The sequence below is a fragment of the Manduca sexta genome, chromosome 23, assembly GCF_014839805.1.
Source record: "Manduca sexta isolate Smith_Timp_Sample1 chromosome 23, JHU_Msex_v1.0, whole genome shotgun sequence".
Lineage (NCBI taxonomy): Eukaryota > Metazoa > Arthropoda > Insecta > Lepidoptera > Sphingidae > Manduca > Manduca sexta.
In genome coordinates, this window is record NC_051137.1 from 7,464,403 (window position 1) to 7,483,218 (window position 18,816).

At 36.6% G+C, this 18,816-nt stretch overlaps 1 protein-coding gene across 1 annotated transcript in view; it reads right to left on the reverse strand.

Annotated features, from left to right (window-relative positions):
• Window positions 1-8,607: 8,607 nt before the first annotated feature.
• Window positions 8,608-18,816, reverse strand: part of LOC115445040 (neural-cadherin) — a 63,067-nt gene continuing 52,858 nt past the window's right edge. Inside the window, 6 exon segments of the mRNA XM_037441724.1 lie at window positions 8,608-11,077; window positions 11,225-11,241; window positions 11,364-11,583; window positions 17,450-17,653; window positions 18,560-18,652; window positions 18,655-18,794. Coding sequence (XP_037297621.1) covers window positions 10,974-11,077; window positions 11,225-11,241; window positions 11,364-11,583; window positions 17,450-17,653; window positions 18,560-18,652; window positions 18,655-18,794 — 778 coding nt within the window. The 3' untranslated portion in view covers window positions 8,608-10,973.

Consider the following 18,816-nt stretch of genomic DNA (forward strand, 5'->3'; position numbering starts at 1 on the left):
GTCGTTTATGTTACACTCCAGGACAATGGCGTACCTTTTTTGGAGGAAGAAATTCGGGCCAACAATTATAAGACCGTTATGCTTGATCCAGAGCGAATTAGGAAATAGATTAAACACATCACATACGTTAGCTAGGTACATGTATGTGCATCTGCGTCCTTTTTTAATCAAAATAAACGTTTATCTCTTTCTATGAAATAAATCATTTGAACTAATACATTAATTCTTAGATCAGTAATGACCCCAATCAATGATATAACTTTTCCAGATACATAAAAATCAGATTATAGTTTCCATCCGAACGCTCGAGGCGTCATTTGCGTTGAATTAAAAAAGGTAGACAGAAATTTACATCTCATGTTTAAAGAATATCTTCCTTTGTGATATGAACATTTTTTCGTGTTCAGCTTTTGCAAGTCTAAAATCGGGCGTCAATCATTATTTTTCTTCGTGAAATTAAATGTCTTATTAAAGTATTATTGCCTATTTTAATATTTTCTATAAGTTTTAACCCTTTAGGCGATACTTAAACTTCTAATAAATTTTATATTGCGACTGAAGATATTTTGCGGTTCTTTGTAAAGACCTAAAATTAGTATTGTTGGAAACAACGACAAAAATTGAGCCTTTGGGCAGTTTTAGCACTTTATAAATAAATTATTTGTAGCTCTATTACTTTTAACATTTTAGCCCTTTTATACTTAAAGAGAGACTTTGTTAGTAGTTATCAGCAGTGGACCGTAGGCACATCCGTCTATAAGAACTGATATAGTAGTATAGGATACATCAATTAACCGATCGATCTAAATCGATGATGACCCAAGCTCAATAAAGTATAACTTTTGTAATTCATAAATCAAAAACTTCTAAACCGTAAAAAAATATGTGGTCGAGGTTCAGTCTCCCAACGATGTTATGAGGTACTTATAATAAAGTCAATAATTTTTAAGGTTTTTAGGCTTGGAGGTTATTAATTATTATTTTTTAATTATTATTTTCTTACCAACCACGAGCCCTCGATCGTCCATCTTACCCCTAATCATTGAGATTATTCTTCTGAGTCCCAGATACGCTATATCTGCTTTTATTTGGGGAGGATTTGAGTATTGTGTAGACAGCTTGATGCTGCAGTACCAGCTTACGGTTTACATGTTTTAGAATTACTACATAAGTGACAGTACATCGAATTTCGAATAAATCGATTTGTGAAAGTAGGAATTGAGCTGATGATCTTTAAACTCCTAAATATATGTTCATCAATTACATCTATAACTATTCGAACGGGAGCTACGACTCTAGATACAGACACACATATTCACACTTAACACTTTTAAAATCTTCACTTTGCGTTGGGGTTTAAAAAAACCTAAATCTACAAGAATGCTGAAGTAATGTTCATGGAAAGCAGTGATTTAAAATTAACTGGAAATCTAGAATTCTGCATATCCTAATTATATACAGCTTATGCGTGAATGTATAAGGAGGTAGTGTGTTCGCTTTTTATTTTGTATGCGACACAGAGAAACGGAGCCAAAATTTAATCCTATAAATTTATTATCAAATTAAAATGCAGAGATTCAAGTAAGCTGTTCAAGCTTTTAATTTCGTTTAGCAAGCTACTTCTTTTAGTAAAACGTAGCGATACTTTTGTTATTATTAAAGTCATGTACAATTTTAATGAACTGGCTCGATAAGGTAATATTAACGTCTTATTAAATCCATTGTGAAGTTGTCAGCTCTGCTGTTTCGTATCGTACGGTTAATGCGATTACTGTTTCATAATTGGACAATTATCAAACATTGGGATATACTTATATCAAGTAAGGGGATTGAGTAAGAGGACTCATACTTACCAATCCCCAAGCTTGATTCTAAAGGGTCAGCAATGTGATCATGGTTCTTGTGACAGTGCTTTCTGAACGGTAATGAGCAATTACTACCAGTTCAGTTATTTGACTGCTTGTTTTATTATATATAAAATATGAAATGTTATTATCGTACTCTATATTAATATTATAAAGCTGAAGAGTTTGTTTCTTTGGCACTAATAGAAAGCTACATTACTCCTGAGCGCTATATGTTGTTTTTATACCGGGAAAATACTTACTTGCAAAGCCGCTGGCACTGGCTAGTATTATATACTCGTACATACTAAAACATCGAACTGTACAGACATCATGTATTCTGTTACTATATTACTCATACTTACATTACGGATCCAGGGACAGCCAAATTGCCACTGAGTGAGTGTTCCCTTCTAGTAATAGCTGTCGTATTTATAATCTCTCAGACAATTGTCTCGGCACTTTTTGCAACTACGTAATAAATAAAATACAAATAAATACCTGTACAGAACGCTCATATTCGACTTGACAAATATCGAGTTTGTCTTTGTACATTTTTATAACAATGTTACAAATACTTCAGTCTACCCTCAATGAGATTGATACGAAGAAAACTCAATTTTAAGAAAATAAATCGCTAGGTTTTTTACTATTTGTGTCCTCTCAGCGCAACCTATTTAGTTCATTTATGTCCCTTAGATTTGTATTTTAAGAACATAATTACTAATTATATGTATTAACTATTTGATTACCTGGTGGTAGGTCTCTAGATAGGTACCACAGCAATGTTTATTTCTGCTGCCAAGCAGCACTGTGTAGTCACTGTTGTGTTCCGGTTTGGAGGACACTGTAGCCAGTGTAACTACTGGACATAATGAGACTCGGACTCTCACGTCTCAGAATGGCGAGTCCAGTGGAATACGAAACAATACTTTGTAATTCAAGGTGTTGGATGGTGTTTTTACTGTTTATGGGCGGTTGTATCGCTTACCATCAGGCGAACAACAAGCTCGTCTCGCCATTCAAGGTATAAAAAAATATATATTTATTAATATCGCCATTCCTAATTCCGAGCTTAACTTTATTGCCCTATTACTTCATAATAGATGACTAATGTTTATTAAAATATTAAAATAGTCTTAACCTAGTTCCATTTTAACATGTAAAGGCATGCTCTTATGAGTTAAACAATCCAATACGGTGATATATTACTTTTCATTGCTTTATATCTAAAAATTCGAAACAGCTCCACACTTGAAGATTGGGTGGTTGCATTTTATTCGTGGGTTAGACAGAGAATAAAAGCACACGATGTGATAAAGTACAATTCCTTTGTTACACCGAACTGTTTCCACCGTTTCAGGTATCCTATTTATCCATTTTATTTTGTTCGGAACGTCAATAAGAAGATCGTTAAACATTCCGTTGTTCCTTTTAATTATACGTTTTAAGTTTATTTTATGTTTCTGTCGAGCTAGCTACATTTCAAATGCTTTTTAGAAGTGCAGCGTTTATTGTACGTAACATATTCTGCGTCTCGCACGTTTCCTTGTCACGTACATTTCTCGAACCCCCTTTGGATGTGTAAAAGTTTTAAAGAGCTGCTCGCAGGATGCCATGATGATATATTGTGTTACTTAAATACCGTTTTTATTTAGTTTTTTACTATGTTACAAGTACAAATATGAAATATCATATTTTAATATGAAGTACATAGTCAATTAATTAAAAATAAATTATTTTATACGAACGACTTAATAAACACCTACATAAATATATTATTATTTTTTATGACCACAAACTTTTGAATTTTAAAACATCATTAAATGTAATAAAATATATCACCTAAAAGATACACGCAGAATAATTAATTAATTGGGATAGTATGTCTCAATCGGTCTCATTAGCAGAGGAGGGCTTTCTCGGTAAGGAGAAATCTAATACTAATAGTACTGATAATGAATAGATATACATGTATAACTAGTACCTAGACAAAAGGTAGTCCTAACACATAAGTGTATAGATGTATTTACCGACAGAATATCAACCTTCCAAACCAATATCGAAGGTTAGAAGTTGTAAAAGATAAATATTGTTTAAGTACGTCACAAGCTTTACTTCAAAATTAGTTTTAATGTTCTTCAACGTAATAAAACACACAATTTGTGTTTTCGAAACTGAAACCTTAAAGAATCGGTTCCGAACAAACTTAATATTTTTTTGCATTAATTTGTGAGTCCTATTAATATCTTTCCTAAACTTATTTCTATTGAACTAATCAAAAATCCATTTTAATGAACTTTGCACCCAGCGCACAAGCAAAGCTAAAAATCTTGGTCGGAATATACACCTTTTATTTTTACAGGGACCGATATTGCACGAGAAAATATAAGGTGTGTGAACCGGAACACGGCTCTACATTGTTATTGTATGACAGATGTACGCGCTTGCAAACTTTTTACTTTGTGCTGACAAGGGATTCCAGTAATATCGTGCTTCTGACGGTTGAATCTCGTAATATAGAATTCTTTAGTAGGTATATTACGGTTTGATAATATCTTTATATTATCTTGGTCTATGCATTCTTAACTTTATTAGAGTCTGCCTTGATAGTTGATGGTATCTAAATAATGTGTCATTTTCTTAATTAATTTATTTTGTCTATTACAAGATAGAAATTTAAAATTTAAAATACAAATGGATTCAAACTAATTTTGATGAATATTTTTTTCACTTTTCAGAGATGATTCTATATAAATTATTTACAAAGGACAGGGATAAGGGTGCTGGCAGTTTTTTTTTACGTAGGAGTACTTTTATTAAATTAGTATCATCATCATCAGCCGCATTAAGTCCACTGTTGAACATAGGCCTCCCCCAAAGATTTCCAGACGGACCTGTCGAAAGCTGCCTGCGTCTAACATGTTCCTGCGACTTTTATCAAGTCGTCCGTCCACCTTGCAAGTGGACGTGCAACGCTGCGCTAGCCGGTACGCGTTCGGGAAACTAAGCAAAGTCTTCTCGACCAAAATACCTCAATGCCTGAAGACAAAAGTCTTTAATCAATGTGTGTTACCAGTGATGACATACGGCATTGAGATGTGGCCTCTGACTACGGACCGCCTAGGACCGACTCACGGTCACTCAGCGAGCTATGGAGAGGACCATGCTCGGTGTTTCTCTACGCGATCAATTCAGAAATGGAGAGATCCGTAGAAGAACGAAAGTCACCGACATAGCCCAGCGCATTAGCAAGCTAAAGTGGCAGTGGGCAGGGCACATAGCTCGCAGCACTGACGGCAGATAAGGCAAGAAAGTTATTAAATTATTATCATACTTAATATATTTTAAGCTATTGATAGTAGTATTGTAGTATAAGGAATCCAGAACGAGTATTGATAACATTTCGTTATGTCCTTTACATGACCGCACGTCGTAGTGTCAGTGACGTCATTGCGGCATAATATTAATAAACATAGATGTAATACTTCATTTAGTATGCACTTTCATGCAGTTAAAAAGATTTTTAAATACATTTTTAAGTTTCTTTGATTTTTAGGTACTATGTATATGAAAATAAGTTGCCACATGTATGTAAGAGCAGTTCCTGAGAACGGCTCGACCTTATTGACTGATTCTTTATCTGCGGTGTTCCTAAATACCAGGAAAAGGTTTATATGAAAGAATAATTTTGAAAAATCAATGGGAAAAGACGTGACGATTTGGCAATTTGGGTCATATTTTTGAATGAAAATATTTTTTTACTTGAATAGATCAAGGTGCATTATAATAAATACGGATACGATAGATTGCAATTATTTTATGTAATCTATTATTTTACTGCCACAATTAAAATTATATATTAATTAAAAACGAAAACAACATCAAAATGTATTTTTATGTCTTTGGTAAGCCAATTATCTTTGTTGTAAATTTTTGTATTTATGTTCTTTACAAAACAATCCCTACCTGTTTCAATTTTATATCCCAACTTAAAATATAATTTTAAAACATTAAGAGTTCAAATTAATCATAAGTACAATCAGACATAAAAGTTACGGAACAAATTCAATTATTTAATCGTCTACACAAATTTGTGCCTCTAGCAACAAACTTTTTTTCTGTAAAATAAACTGGAAAGGATATAATTTATTTTAGTCAAAGAAAAGTAAATGTTTCTATTAAAATAGGCATGTATAGATGATTTGATATTGTGACTTTATTCAAAAGCTTTTGTGACTAACTGTACCTACATGTAGCCGGGGGCGTCACATGTTAATTGCGGAGGTCGTTAAGTACGGTATGTTGGGGTCGATCCTAATCCGAGGATCATAAAAGAGTGAGAATTAGGGAATGGCCTGGTTCGATGCAGCCGCTTTGACCGTATTTCTAAAGAAAATATGTGGCCTAAATCATTTATTTAAATGTGGCTGCTTAATTTTTAATTAGACGGTAAATTTTTATTCTTATGGTATCTATTTAATAAATAAGTACGTGACTAATATGGATTGAAATGATAAACAATAAGTATTATGTTGCTATAGAAACATGAAATAACCAAGCCAATGGGCTTGGTTTAGAGTTAGAAATTTTCAACTGTATACATTGTATCTGACTTGGAGATTACTTGAATGTTTTATAAGCGATACATATTTGTATTCTGCACGTAACAATGCTTTTATAATATCTCAAAATAGAAAAGGTCGAATATTAATGGGTTTAAAAAGAAAGTTCACGAATGATCGCATCATAAATTCGAAATAAAATGTATAAATTGAAAAATAGGATTTATGATCTAAAGGGGAATCTAATACTTTCTTAGATTCTTTACCAGTGCGTTATAAATCTCCAGTTTATATTACGCAGAAGAGCCATTGTGCGGCACTACAGTCCGATACGCACAAAAGCCTGCTGATGAAGAGTAGTATTCAGGGTCTTGGAACTTTTGTTCGTATCTGTGTTACGAGCGGATATAAAATTTGTAAAATTAGAAAATTGGAAATATTTTTGGCACACGCATACATCTGGCCCTGATCCCTGAAAGAGGCAAAGGTAACCAAGGCACCTACTTTTGCCTGTGTGTTCTGTCCCATTATGTGACAAGCTTGTCGTGGTCGCCATATCGTACTAATTCCTTCCAAATAACAAATTTACTGGTGGTAGGTCTCTCATAATATGTAAGAGTCCGCCCGGGTAGGTACAGTCAGCAACAGAAGTCGTTGAACATAATTTGTTTCCAATATTTCCTAATCATTATCATTTACCATAAGTTACTGATTACATTAAATTCAAAATAACTTGTCATAATTGAACTACAAAAGTAGCTGAACGCAGTAAAACCATTGAATGTCAAATATTACTAGCGAATTCTTTTTATGATCTGTAATAAATACAAATGTGGCTGAAATTAGCACATTCTTTGTTTTATATAAGTACAAGCTTTTTCCTATTCATTAAATTGAACCCATCAAGCTTCAATACACCAATCTCGCGAAACGCAGCGCACCGCTTTTTTGTACCATCAAAACATTGCCGAATTAATACAACAGTCCAGAATATCAATTAAATTGTTATTTTACAACATATTAAGCTTTGGCTCGCTGCTCCGCCCGCGTGAAAAAGTTTTTCAAGGTCAAAAGTCATAGATAGGGATAGAGAGTAGCCTATAGCACTCAGGAGTAATGTAACTTTCTATTAGTGAAATATTTTCAAAATAAGTTAAGTAGTTCCTGAGTTTAGCGCATTCAAACAAACAAATTCTTCAGGTTAATATAATAGTACATATTGAAGTTAATAACCAGAATTATATATTTTTTAAGTATGGGCAAAACATCATAATATATTAATAAGTAATATTATAACATTAATAGGAATAGGTTAGTTACATTTTAAACATCCTATTTTATAGAGCACTGGCTGGTTTAAGAAACAAATGTGTAAATTCAAAATTATTCTGGCAGAAGATTCTCTTCGAAGGATTCAACGTAAACGTCAGTTTCTTTTTCATAATTTTTCAGCCAATCCTTTACTTTGGTGTCCATATTGAAATGATAACCTTAATCTGTACTCTTCTTTGGTAAGTGATTTATGGTCCGTTTCAGTGTTCAGGTGTTTTGTAAATTAGTATCTGTTCATCGACTTTTGTTGCTGATCGTACCACCGCAATGTCAATTTCTGCCGTCAAGCAGCAGTGTGTAGTCACTGTTGTGTTCCATTTTTAAGGACATTGTTGCCAGTGTAACTACTGGACATAATAAGACGTAACACCTCATGTCTCAGGATGACGAGCGTAGTGAAATACCAAATAATACTTTATAATTCAAGGTGTTGAATGGTGTTTCTACTCTTTATAAGCGGTCGTATTGTTTATTGCACCATCAGGTGAAGGGCAACCTCGTCTCGTCATTCAAAGCAATAAAAAAAAATCCAGGCTCTCCGCTTATATAAAGTAGAAAAACCAATCATCACTTTGCCCGACCTGGGATTCAAACCCAGGACCTCAGAGCGATGTCCTACGCATGAAATATTACTACGACATCGAGGTAGTCATATTTTTGGAGTGATTTGTATGTGGGAGTTTTAGTTGAAAATTTTACAGTGCGCCAAAATTCTTCAATATACCTAACTCTTGAAATCGATAAACATTTTATGGATGATTTTATTGTCAAGCTTTTATTCTGTTGTAAATTTTACTTCGCTGTGGTAGCGTGAATAAAAAAGGGTATAAACACTATTGGATATTGAAATAAAACATTCATTTTTCTCAAATTTTATTCATTTTTTTATGTAATCATCATCAGAGTTGTACAACTAAATAATCACAGTTAAAACAAAACATAACTATGTTGGTATGACGTAAATTATTCCTAAAAATGCATTCAGTGTGAACCGATGCGGCGCTATTAGCGACCTTTTATAGTTTGTACTGGGGTTGTGTGCTCTGCTGTCTACGTATAGTGTAGGTGCACTTGCACGTGCGTGACAACCTCGCAAACAATACCAAACGGTGGGTACAAAGCGCGTTCGTGTTCAATATATCCCTTATTATTTACCATCTTACTTACGTATTGATTAAAATTAGTGACCGTGAGCTCGCAGAATATCTTAGCGACATCTAGCGAACGATAGTGCAAGCAGCTGTTTACAACCGCGTAAATATTAAATTTACAAAGTGAGTATATCGCGCAAAATTATTTCAGAAAGGTGACACGGTATCACGCAACCTTAGCAAAATAGTACACAGAGACACAACAGAGCTTACCGACGAGAAAACAATCTGAAATGATAGCATGAGCGGCGCCGACGCGCGCGACGGACAAATTAAAATGTTGCTTGTTATAAAACAGTTCAAAAAACTTACAGTACGATGTTGTATAAGACAGAAATATAAAATCGGACCCAAACCACTATAGTAATTCGTCTATATGTATGATACTGGCAGTGTAATGATATTAAAATAAACAATAATATCTATGAAAGTTTACTTACACGAATAGTAATTAACGAGAATTGCTTTAATATTGATGTATGTACTTGAATATTATTATTATTTGTCATTAGTGCAAACTAGAGGGTGAACTTACAAGAGGTAAGTTAATCGAAGTCTAGTTAAACCGATACTACAAAAATCTTAGGCTTCAAACTCATGATAAAATCAGTCATTTTAACGCAATTCAGTATTTATTCTAAAATATACACCGATCGTAAGTCGACCTCGATGTCAGACAGTGTCTATAACCTCTCGTATATTTAATTTAACTATAAATTCTTAAAATTAAGTTACAAATTAATGACTACTACCGGCGTAAACGACTGTCTCACGTCAAAATCGATAGAAATAGTATTTCTAGCACAACACTCTTAATAAGTTATTGATATTCTCCTAGGTGCGACTAAATTTATATTGTTATAACCATACGAATAAATAAAGTGCAAACATTTAACTCTACCGTCATTAGCTGCATCGAGGATGCTACGAAATTGGCACAGTCCCATTCAAGTCGAGTGCTGCGGCCCCCGGAGCCGGAGAGCTGCGTCGCCGGCTCCGGGAGCGAGTCGCCGCGCGGTCCGTCGCCGGACGGGACGACGCGACGCGCCGACGCACGCACTCGTTCCATTCGTTACTGCGCGCGCACCGCACCGCCGCTGCGGCGCCGCGCGACTCGCGCCACATTCACACTCCGCTCGCTCGCGCATAAATACATAAACCCATTCGCTCGCACTACACATCGTTCATACCGCACGATCCGTTACTAACATTACTTTACTTACCTACTGTACTTTATGAATAGCATTAAGTCGTTTTCAAATATTTATTCTATAATCTAGCACTACACAGAGACATTAGGAGAGGAACACCGGTTACTGTACATGTTACTTATACATACGAGTGTCGTAATTTCACATTTAAATTAAAAATCAGGGGTGACTGTTTAACGTTATCATTGTATATACAACCCCACGGTTTGTGTGTCACGTCTGAATGAGCATCGTAAACTCCAGACCTTAAGCGCCTAATGTTATCATAATAATAAAATATCAACATATTCATTTACACTAATTAAGGTGATTTCACGCGGAAGGGCCGACGTGTTAAGTGATATCACGTAGAGCTGCACACTTACAATATACTCGTATAAATTATTCACATTTATAGCACACTATCTACATACACTCTCGGTCCAGATTCAGGTCTGGCCCTCCTGCCGAAATATGCTTATCATCATAATATCCAATAAAATACTGACTCATAATATGGCTAACTTGAATAAAAACTTATATCAAATATTTGGTGAATATGTACGCAGTATGTTTAACTTTATAAAACTGACGCAATTAAATTAGGTATCTTAAAGAGCACTTAAGCTAAACATTTCTACCACAAAAATAAAGTCGTATAAAATTGATAAGAATTACAAATCAGGGCGAGGCGCCCGTCGCGTCGACGACGCGTCGCCGAGACGGGAACCGTTTGTTTATTTACAAAAGTAAACTCCGCGGGCGTGTGAACGAGTGTTGCTCCCCAGATAGCAAGGTTACAGTAAGAGTGGCTCAGTAGGATAGTGGGAGACAATTGACTAAATTAGCACTGCGTGGTGCAGGGTGTCGCGTGTGTCGTTGCGCGGGTGCTTACAGCTGTTCGTCGAGGTCGGGGCCGTACAGGTCAGCCAGCTTGTCGAAGCGCGGGCCCCACGCGCCCAGGTACTCGTACTCGTGCACTTCGTCGTCGGTACCTGCACCAACCGTAAACTGCATTAGGATTTCATATGAATAATTTATTTGAACGCCAGCGCGAGAGATGCCTCAATTTTCAGGTTCATACATCATGAATGAAACTCTACGGAATAGTCATAAATTTTTGTCAAGTCTTCGGTGGTGACACGATTTATTTAAATTTCTTTAGAGGCGTTATAGACGGTATAAGATTTTAAATCATTTTGTATGAATAAGATTTTCACGAATAATAGGGAGTGGTAGACGAGCTTCATTTGCCTAAAGACATGAGTTGTGTACACTTACCGGATGCGAGAGAGGGAGCCGGCAGTACTGCCGCCGCCTTCGTATGCGTAGTTGCGCAAGTCGTCAAAGGGTGGAGCATTGGGATCGCTGTCAGCGCGTCGCTTGTGCTCTTCGATGAACATTCCCACGTTGGTCTCCCCCGGCAGCGGCACCCCCACGCCGGGCGGCACTCCCACACCCACCATGGGGCCTACACCGAGCCCGACGCCCATTAGCGGATCTACGGTAAACAAAATCATGTGTAAACTGTCTCGTGCAGTCGAAATTTTGTTATGACAGATGCGCCAACCACAGCCGCGCTGATTAAACGTAAGCACCGATTTGAATGTTAATTTATTAGTAGGTTATGTTGAAAGAAATGTGTAATTAATAATCATGGATATTTCGGCCTTTAAAATTTAATATGACGAAATTTTAAAGGCAGAAATATCCATGATTATTAATTATTTTTACATTTTTCTTTCAACTGCGAGAACTAATCACTAACTAGACGTGAATTTAAATTCTTTACTTGCCAATACTTGTTTAGTTACCCAGATTAAAGCCGAAACAAAATGTATGAAAATGGACCTTGAGCTACCACCTTAACTGTGAGATTTTAGAATATATTTGGGTCGGCATTCATTACCTATTTATGAATATAAAAGCCAAATTCAATAGTCGTAATCCTTCTTCTAAAAGTATAATCAATACCAATGATTGTCCAATATCTCCAAGGGTATGTACAGATGCAATTAATGTAAAATAAATAAAAAAAATAAAATCGACATATCAGTGTGGGTGACACTGGCATGTCGATTTTACTTCGGTACAATGACAAATTTGGGAAAACACAAATGTAATTCCTGATAGTTGACATAAGTTTTTTAAACTCCACTCCTACCTAAGCTGGAATTAAAATTAGGAACTTAACAGTTCTAAAGCTAATATACGTTGCAACAAGCCTGCGATACTTCTTTCTAAAAATAAAATGCTATTAAATCATCTAATAAATTCTTTCTAAATTTATTCTTATTTGAAAAAAAAACATAACGTTCTCAACAGTGTATCGGAAAAATGTCGCTTAAGAATACTTGTTCATGTCAATAAAGGTTATTATTACGCACTCTTACTGCACGTGATGGTGGGGCGTAAAGCAATAAAGGGAAGTCCCATACCCATTACGAAGACCGTGTTTGATATATTGCTCCGTCTGATAAACACGTTCCGATGAAATTCTCACATGTTCAATGATGAAATACGCAGCCAGCTGTCTTAGGGTACATTTAATATATCTTCGCAACCATGCATGTCATGTTTCTTACATTTACCTATCGGCATATCAAATAGGATCCAATAAGCGAATATCACGAATTAGTTTTATTATTTACGTTTTTTTGGGCTTTGAAATTACGAGATTTACTACGCTTTGATAAATTTTATGAACGCTGAGTATACCTAGTCTTGCCATAAATATTGTAATAAAGAAAAAAGAAAATTGTTAACTGCAAATAACATTTATTACTTTTACAGTGTGTCAGTTTAATACATAAATATAAAACAATTAAAAATATAAAAAGCTTATTCGAAGTGGTCTCCATTGGCTGCAATACAGTCCTTTAAACGATGAGGCCAGTTATCAATAGAAGCACGCACTCTTTCCATGGGAAAATTCTTCACCGCCAATCGTATAGATTGTTTTAGGGACTCCAAATTATCATGGCGTTTAGAGCAAGCTGTACTCTCTAAAACTGACCACAAATCATAATCCAGCGGATTAAGATCGGGACTAGACGACGGCCAGTCTTCAGCTCTGATGAAGTCCGAAACGTTCGATTCCAACCAAGACTGCGTGGACCGAGCTTTATGACCCGGCGCCGAGTCTTGCTGGAAGGACCATACTTGGTTATTGAACATGGTGATGTTAAGGGGCTTAACTACCTTCTCAAGAATGGTATCTTGATACACTTGTGCCGATGTTTTGATACCTTTTTCACAAAAAATATGGCTCAGTCACTCCTTCATAGCTAACACCCCACCAAACCATCACTGAAGTCGGATAATGTCCACGTTGCACTCTGTCGACTAATTGGGAAGCTTCCTTAGAGCTTTGAGCATAAATACGGTCATTTTGTTTGTTAAAATGTTGCTCAATTGTAAAAATTTTCTCATCCGTAAACAAAATTTTTCTGTGACCTCCCTTTGCGTACCGCTTCAGTAGTTGTTTCGATTTTACCACCCTATTCTTCTTTAAATTATCAGTTAAGAAATGGCCAGTGCGTCTCTTATAGGCTGCAAGTCCTAAGTCATCTTTTAAAATACGCGACATGGTTCTAGGTGCTATCTTCATTTCCCGAGATAAAATCTTTTGCTTTCGGACAGGATTTCTTCGAATTCTTTCCCTTACTGCTTTGACCACCTTTTTTCGTACGAACACTACGTGGACGGCCAGATCTTTTCTGTCACAAACAGAGGAGGTCTCATTGTACCTATTAATAGCCCGGTACACAAACATTTTACTAATACCAAGTGTATGGAGAGTTTTAAAAATTGCATTTGGCTCCATACCTACTTTGTGTAATGCTATCACAGCGATTCGGTTCTCTTTATCACCCCACACCATTTTAATATCGCAAAATATTTTACAATGTATTGGCGCCAAAATGAGAAAACACAATGAACAATCGTATAAAAATGACAGATTCGAAATTCAAATGTAATATTTTTTTATAATTAAGTGTAACAGTATTTATGGCCAGACTAAGTAATAATATATTTTAATCATAGAGCTGTCGTCGCTTACTCCTACTGTTTAACAGTGACAGTACGAGGTTTTGAAAGTGTTTAGCACTAAACATATTAAGCAAGTCGTTGTGCAAGCCAGCCTCAATGATTATGGTCGGTCGTGCCGCTTATCATCAGACGAGCGGCTTGTTCGACTCGTCATTCGGTTGTTTCAATAGCGACTGACGACTAAATACGATGGGAATATGCTAATTGAATAATATCTAACCCGCTCAAATTAGAATTAATTGGTTCAACAGTTTGTATAGGTCGAGCAACAAATAACAATTTCAGATTTATTAAATTAGCGGTATTTGTGGTTGTCTAAACATGAGTGCAATGTAAGTAATTATTGATAATTCAAACATGATGTTTGAGTTTCGTCTAATTAATACGAAAATTATAGTTTACTTGTGGCTTTTCTAATATCTACATGTATATCATATAGCTGCGGTGTTATAAAAGCTTCTCATATACATGTATCAATTAAAGTTCGTTTGCAAGAGAAAAAAATAAGTAAAAAACCAGCTAACGCAAATATTACGCAATACATTTTATATAGTTGTGTGCATACGCATTCCTAAGTCCTAAATGATTGTAGAAATATAACTGATATTCACGGGTTGGTAACTACTATATCGTATATACGTCACAGTAAATTCTGCACTACAAAACATACACACATATCACGCCTTCATCACCGAAGGAGTAGGTAGTGGTGAAGTCAGGGCGCCAACTTTTCACCGTGGGTGTTCCGTCCGTCCGTATTATTGACCAAAAAAATCCAAATCTCTTTATCCGACCCGGGATTCGAACCCGTGCATGACGCAATACAACGACACCAGCGAGGTAGTTCAGACTAATAAAACTGGCGAATTGTAACAAAATCACATAATTGACTATAATTATAACTGACTTAACTGTTCGAAAATATTGCGTAGTCTACAATGATACAGCTGACTTTTAAACCAGTTCATAAGTTTTAATCTCGTATATTTATTTCCCTACTTAGGAACGCAAGCAAGACCTTCAACTGGGTTTATATTGATCTTATAGTTTAAGTACTCTGAAACTAGACTAATATGGCGAGTTTAGTATAAAACTAATAACTAACTACAATATCGAACCACACACAGAAGTGAATATTTATTTACCGCATTACACAATATGTTTGTTATGTTTGCAAATTGATTTATAGTCATTAATATTATTTGTATTACGTGTAATTGAAATGCATTCGCGAGAGTTTCGTGTAAAAATGTTTTCTGTGTGCATTTAAATGTAAAACTTTACTGCTGCTCTTATTGACATGTCTGTCTCTAGAAACACGATGTCTTCTAATGATCCATCAATCAACTTCCATTTATCCATTAGACCGTCTTGAAAATCGGCTTTCTTTTAAGGTTCTCCGTACTCCACATCTAACAGTTTCCCATACCATCTATTGTTGGCCCAAATAATATATTTCTAATCCCTATTACCCTTTATTTCGGCCGGCAGAGCATCCATGATTCTTCCTGAACTGTGGGTGTTTATTGAAAAATCAATTTCACAATTCCTAGTAATTGGCTGCTTCTTTTACCAACCTTTTACTTTAAAAGTCTCTTATGCTGTTAAACAGATAAGAAGTCAGCCTATGTGTCGTTTGAACAGTTTCTACCTTTAGGTTTCGTATATTTATCCGGGTATAACGGGTACATATTGTATAATGGATATCCTGGTCCTGTATTTTATTTGACGAACTTTTACAGTGGATATAGTTTTTTGTAATTGTATTGTATGTATTGTATTGTCTAAGGTATAATAATTATAAATGATATAAGCATATAATAGTACTTTATTATAGATTAATAGATCTACATTTGAACTGGCTGGACAGGTCCAAATTTGCGGACGTAATGAAAACTGTCGTGATTCAGAATTATTCATTGCAAGCTGTTTAGATAATTACAAGCCTACTTGATGGTGAGTGTATGATTTAAATACAAAGCGTGAAACAAAGCGATAACACTAGTCATTACGTAGAGTCAAGCCGCTCTCGAGCGCCAACCCCGCCCAACTGCCGGTTTTTGGAGAATTCCTTTGTGTTTCGATAGAGGTCAGTCACGAATGCAAATTCTGTTTACGCAGGTAAATGTAAATGAAAAGTGGAGCACGGTCGAGCGCAGTATTGAATGTGGGCATGTAACGTCGAGTTTATCAAACGATGTAACGTGTCGAGCACGCTACGTTGGATTACGATTAGCCTATACGGGTCACTCGACGTTCTGGTTTTGAATATGACATGTTCAGATAAAAAAAAAAACATATTTTTATTTATTTATTGCTTTAGTACCATCTGTTTAAGCTGGGCATTCCGCCTGATGGTAAGAGGGTTTTTTTGTGTATGATCCCGCAGTCTGCACCGGGAGAAACTTGCGAATAGGATACTTGAATCCTCCGGCTTAGTGACTCCAGGGGCCTGGAGGAAAGTTGGGAGGGGATATCTGGGGGAACAACAACCTTCTTCGGATGAGCGGAGGCAGAAGGCCAGGAAATGCTCGCATGCCCTCATAGTCTTAAATGTGTAGTTATCACCAAGAGGTATACACACTGAACTGCCTATGAAGAGTTGCGGCAAATGTCCTCCCGTGTATAGGCGGGCATTTGGTTTAGAGTTCGAGCACATAAAGATTTGCCTCTGGGCGGAAAACGATGCAATGGTAAGTGGGTACTGCCGCCTATGAATTTTACCAATGCGCATGGCCAAGTGGCTCGCGAAGACGTTATGAACACTTGAATATATTACTATAATTCCAATGTTAGAAGTCGTATCAATTAGCCTTTTTCGATATTTTTAATGCCATTTAAAAAATGACAAAAATGTTTTTGGCTCGAGTACCAACGGTGACAGTAAAAACGGCGTGTCCAGGTGTTCAGATTCAATTCAATTACCAAATGTGCAACGACTTTAAACAGAGAGGCATACAACCGTAAATGTTACGTAACTACTATATTGTATTATACGTATACAATATTGTAACCTAACTTTAATACTCTTTCATCCTCGTATCTCAATGTTTATAATTTTACAACCATGAAATATATAAAGTAATTATTAAAATTAAACTATTTTTTCGGATTTTATCGCGGTTTTAATATCTTGCTTTTTATTCTGACGTTTCGTTCATTAAAGTAATTAACTAAGAATTTAACTTTATGAACATATTTTTATGACAAACACTTTTTAGTCATTTCTAGACCATAGATGATTTGTTTGAAAAATAAAAAAAACTTACCAGGTTTACGAATACTTGTAACTATAACATTAATTAATGACTTACATGGCAGTTTAGCGGGAGCATGGTCGGGCAGAGGTCCTCCAATCGGTATCTGCAGTGGAGTGATATCGAAGGCCGTCATGTCGTCCTCACCGCCGCCTTCATCATCATAGTTGATGATGTTCTCACGCACGTCATCGTCAGGCCCGGGGTACTTGATGTGAGCCTCACGCCGACGATTGTACACCACGAACACTAACACCAGAACTGGCAAACGAAATAATGTGTTGAGATACTCCAAGGCATTGACGCGACATTGTATAATATAGAATTAACATCTAGACACAAATTCTAGTTAGAGACAGAAATGTAAAGGATATTGCTAATAACATAAATAGATACGATCTGGACCTATTTTAATTTTCAATTTTCGTCGACAGTTATTTACTAATAGAAAGGGCTTTTGTGCCATTTCCATTATTAAATACTTATAGTCAGACTAGAATATTTAGAATTAAATCGAAATACGGACGGTGTATGAAATTATCATGAGAACAACACCTAGTTAAATAAGAAATTGTTTCGTACTACTGTTGGATGTGAAATTATGCTTGATACTTATGGAAACACCAAATTTAAAATGTAAACATCAATTAGCATGCAAATAAAACAATGGGTGTGCTCACCTAAAAGCATGAACAAACAAACAATGATAGCTATAATGAAATCCCTGGAAGGCGTGATGATCCCGGAGGCGAGCAACTCGAGTTCGCAGTCGTGGCCGGTGTAGCCGAACGCGCAGATACAGTCGTAGCGACGCGCCGGTTCGCGGTCCACGCACGTGCCGCCGTGCAGGCACGGCCTCGACAGGCACTCGTTCACATTGACGCAAGTGCTGCCCGCGCGGACCGACCCTCCCCGACACCTACACAACGTGCGCTTCACGCTTTACCTCCAGTGTGGCGCCGACCGACGCCACGCCGCGCGCACTGAGCCTCCCGCTTACTATACCATATGCATGCACTACTGTTATATATACAAGCTAACACTACAGCTATAGATACACAGATATGTCTATGATGAGGATGTGTGTGGTTAAAGTGTGCGTATGTGAGAGTGCATCGAGACGACCATCTAGTGGGGCACGCGGAAGCGTGGCTACGTGATGCTCACTCATGATAATGAGGAGGCAGACGAGGATGGCCGCCAGCGCGCCCATGCTGAGCTTGAGGGTGCGGCCCTCTTGCACGAGCTCGCAGTTCTCTCCCAGAACCCTTCGGGACAGTGGCATCGGTAGCCCGGCTCGCGGTTGACACAGGAGCCGCCGTTGCGACACGGGAAGTAGAGACACTCGTTCTTGTCTACGCAACCTTTGCCGTCCGGCGATAATACCAAACCCTCACCGCAACTAAACACCATTCCAAATACAT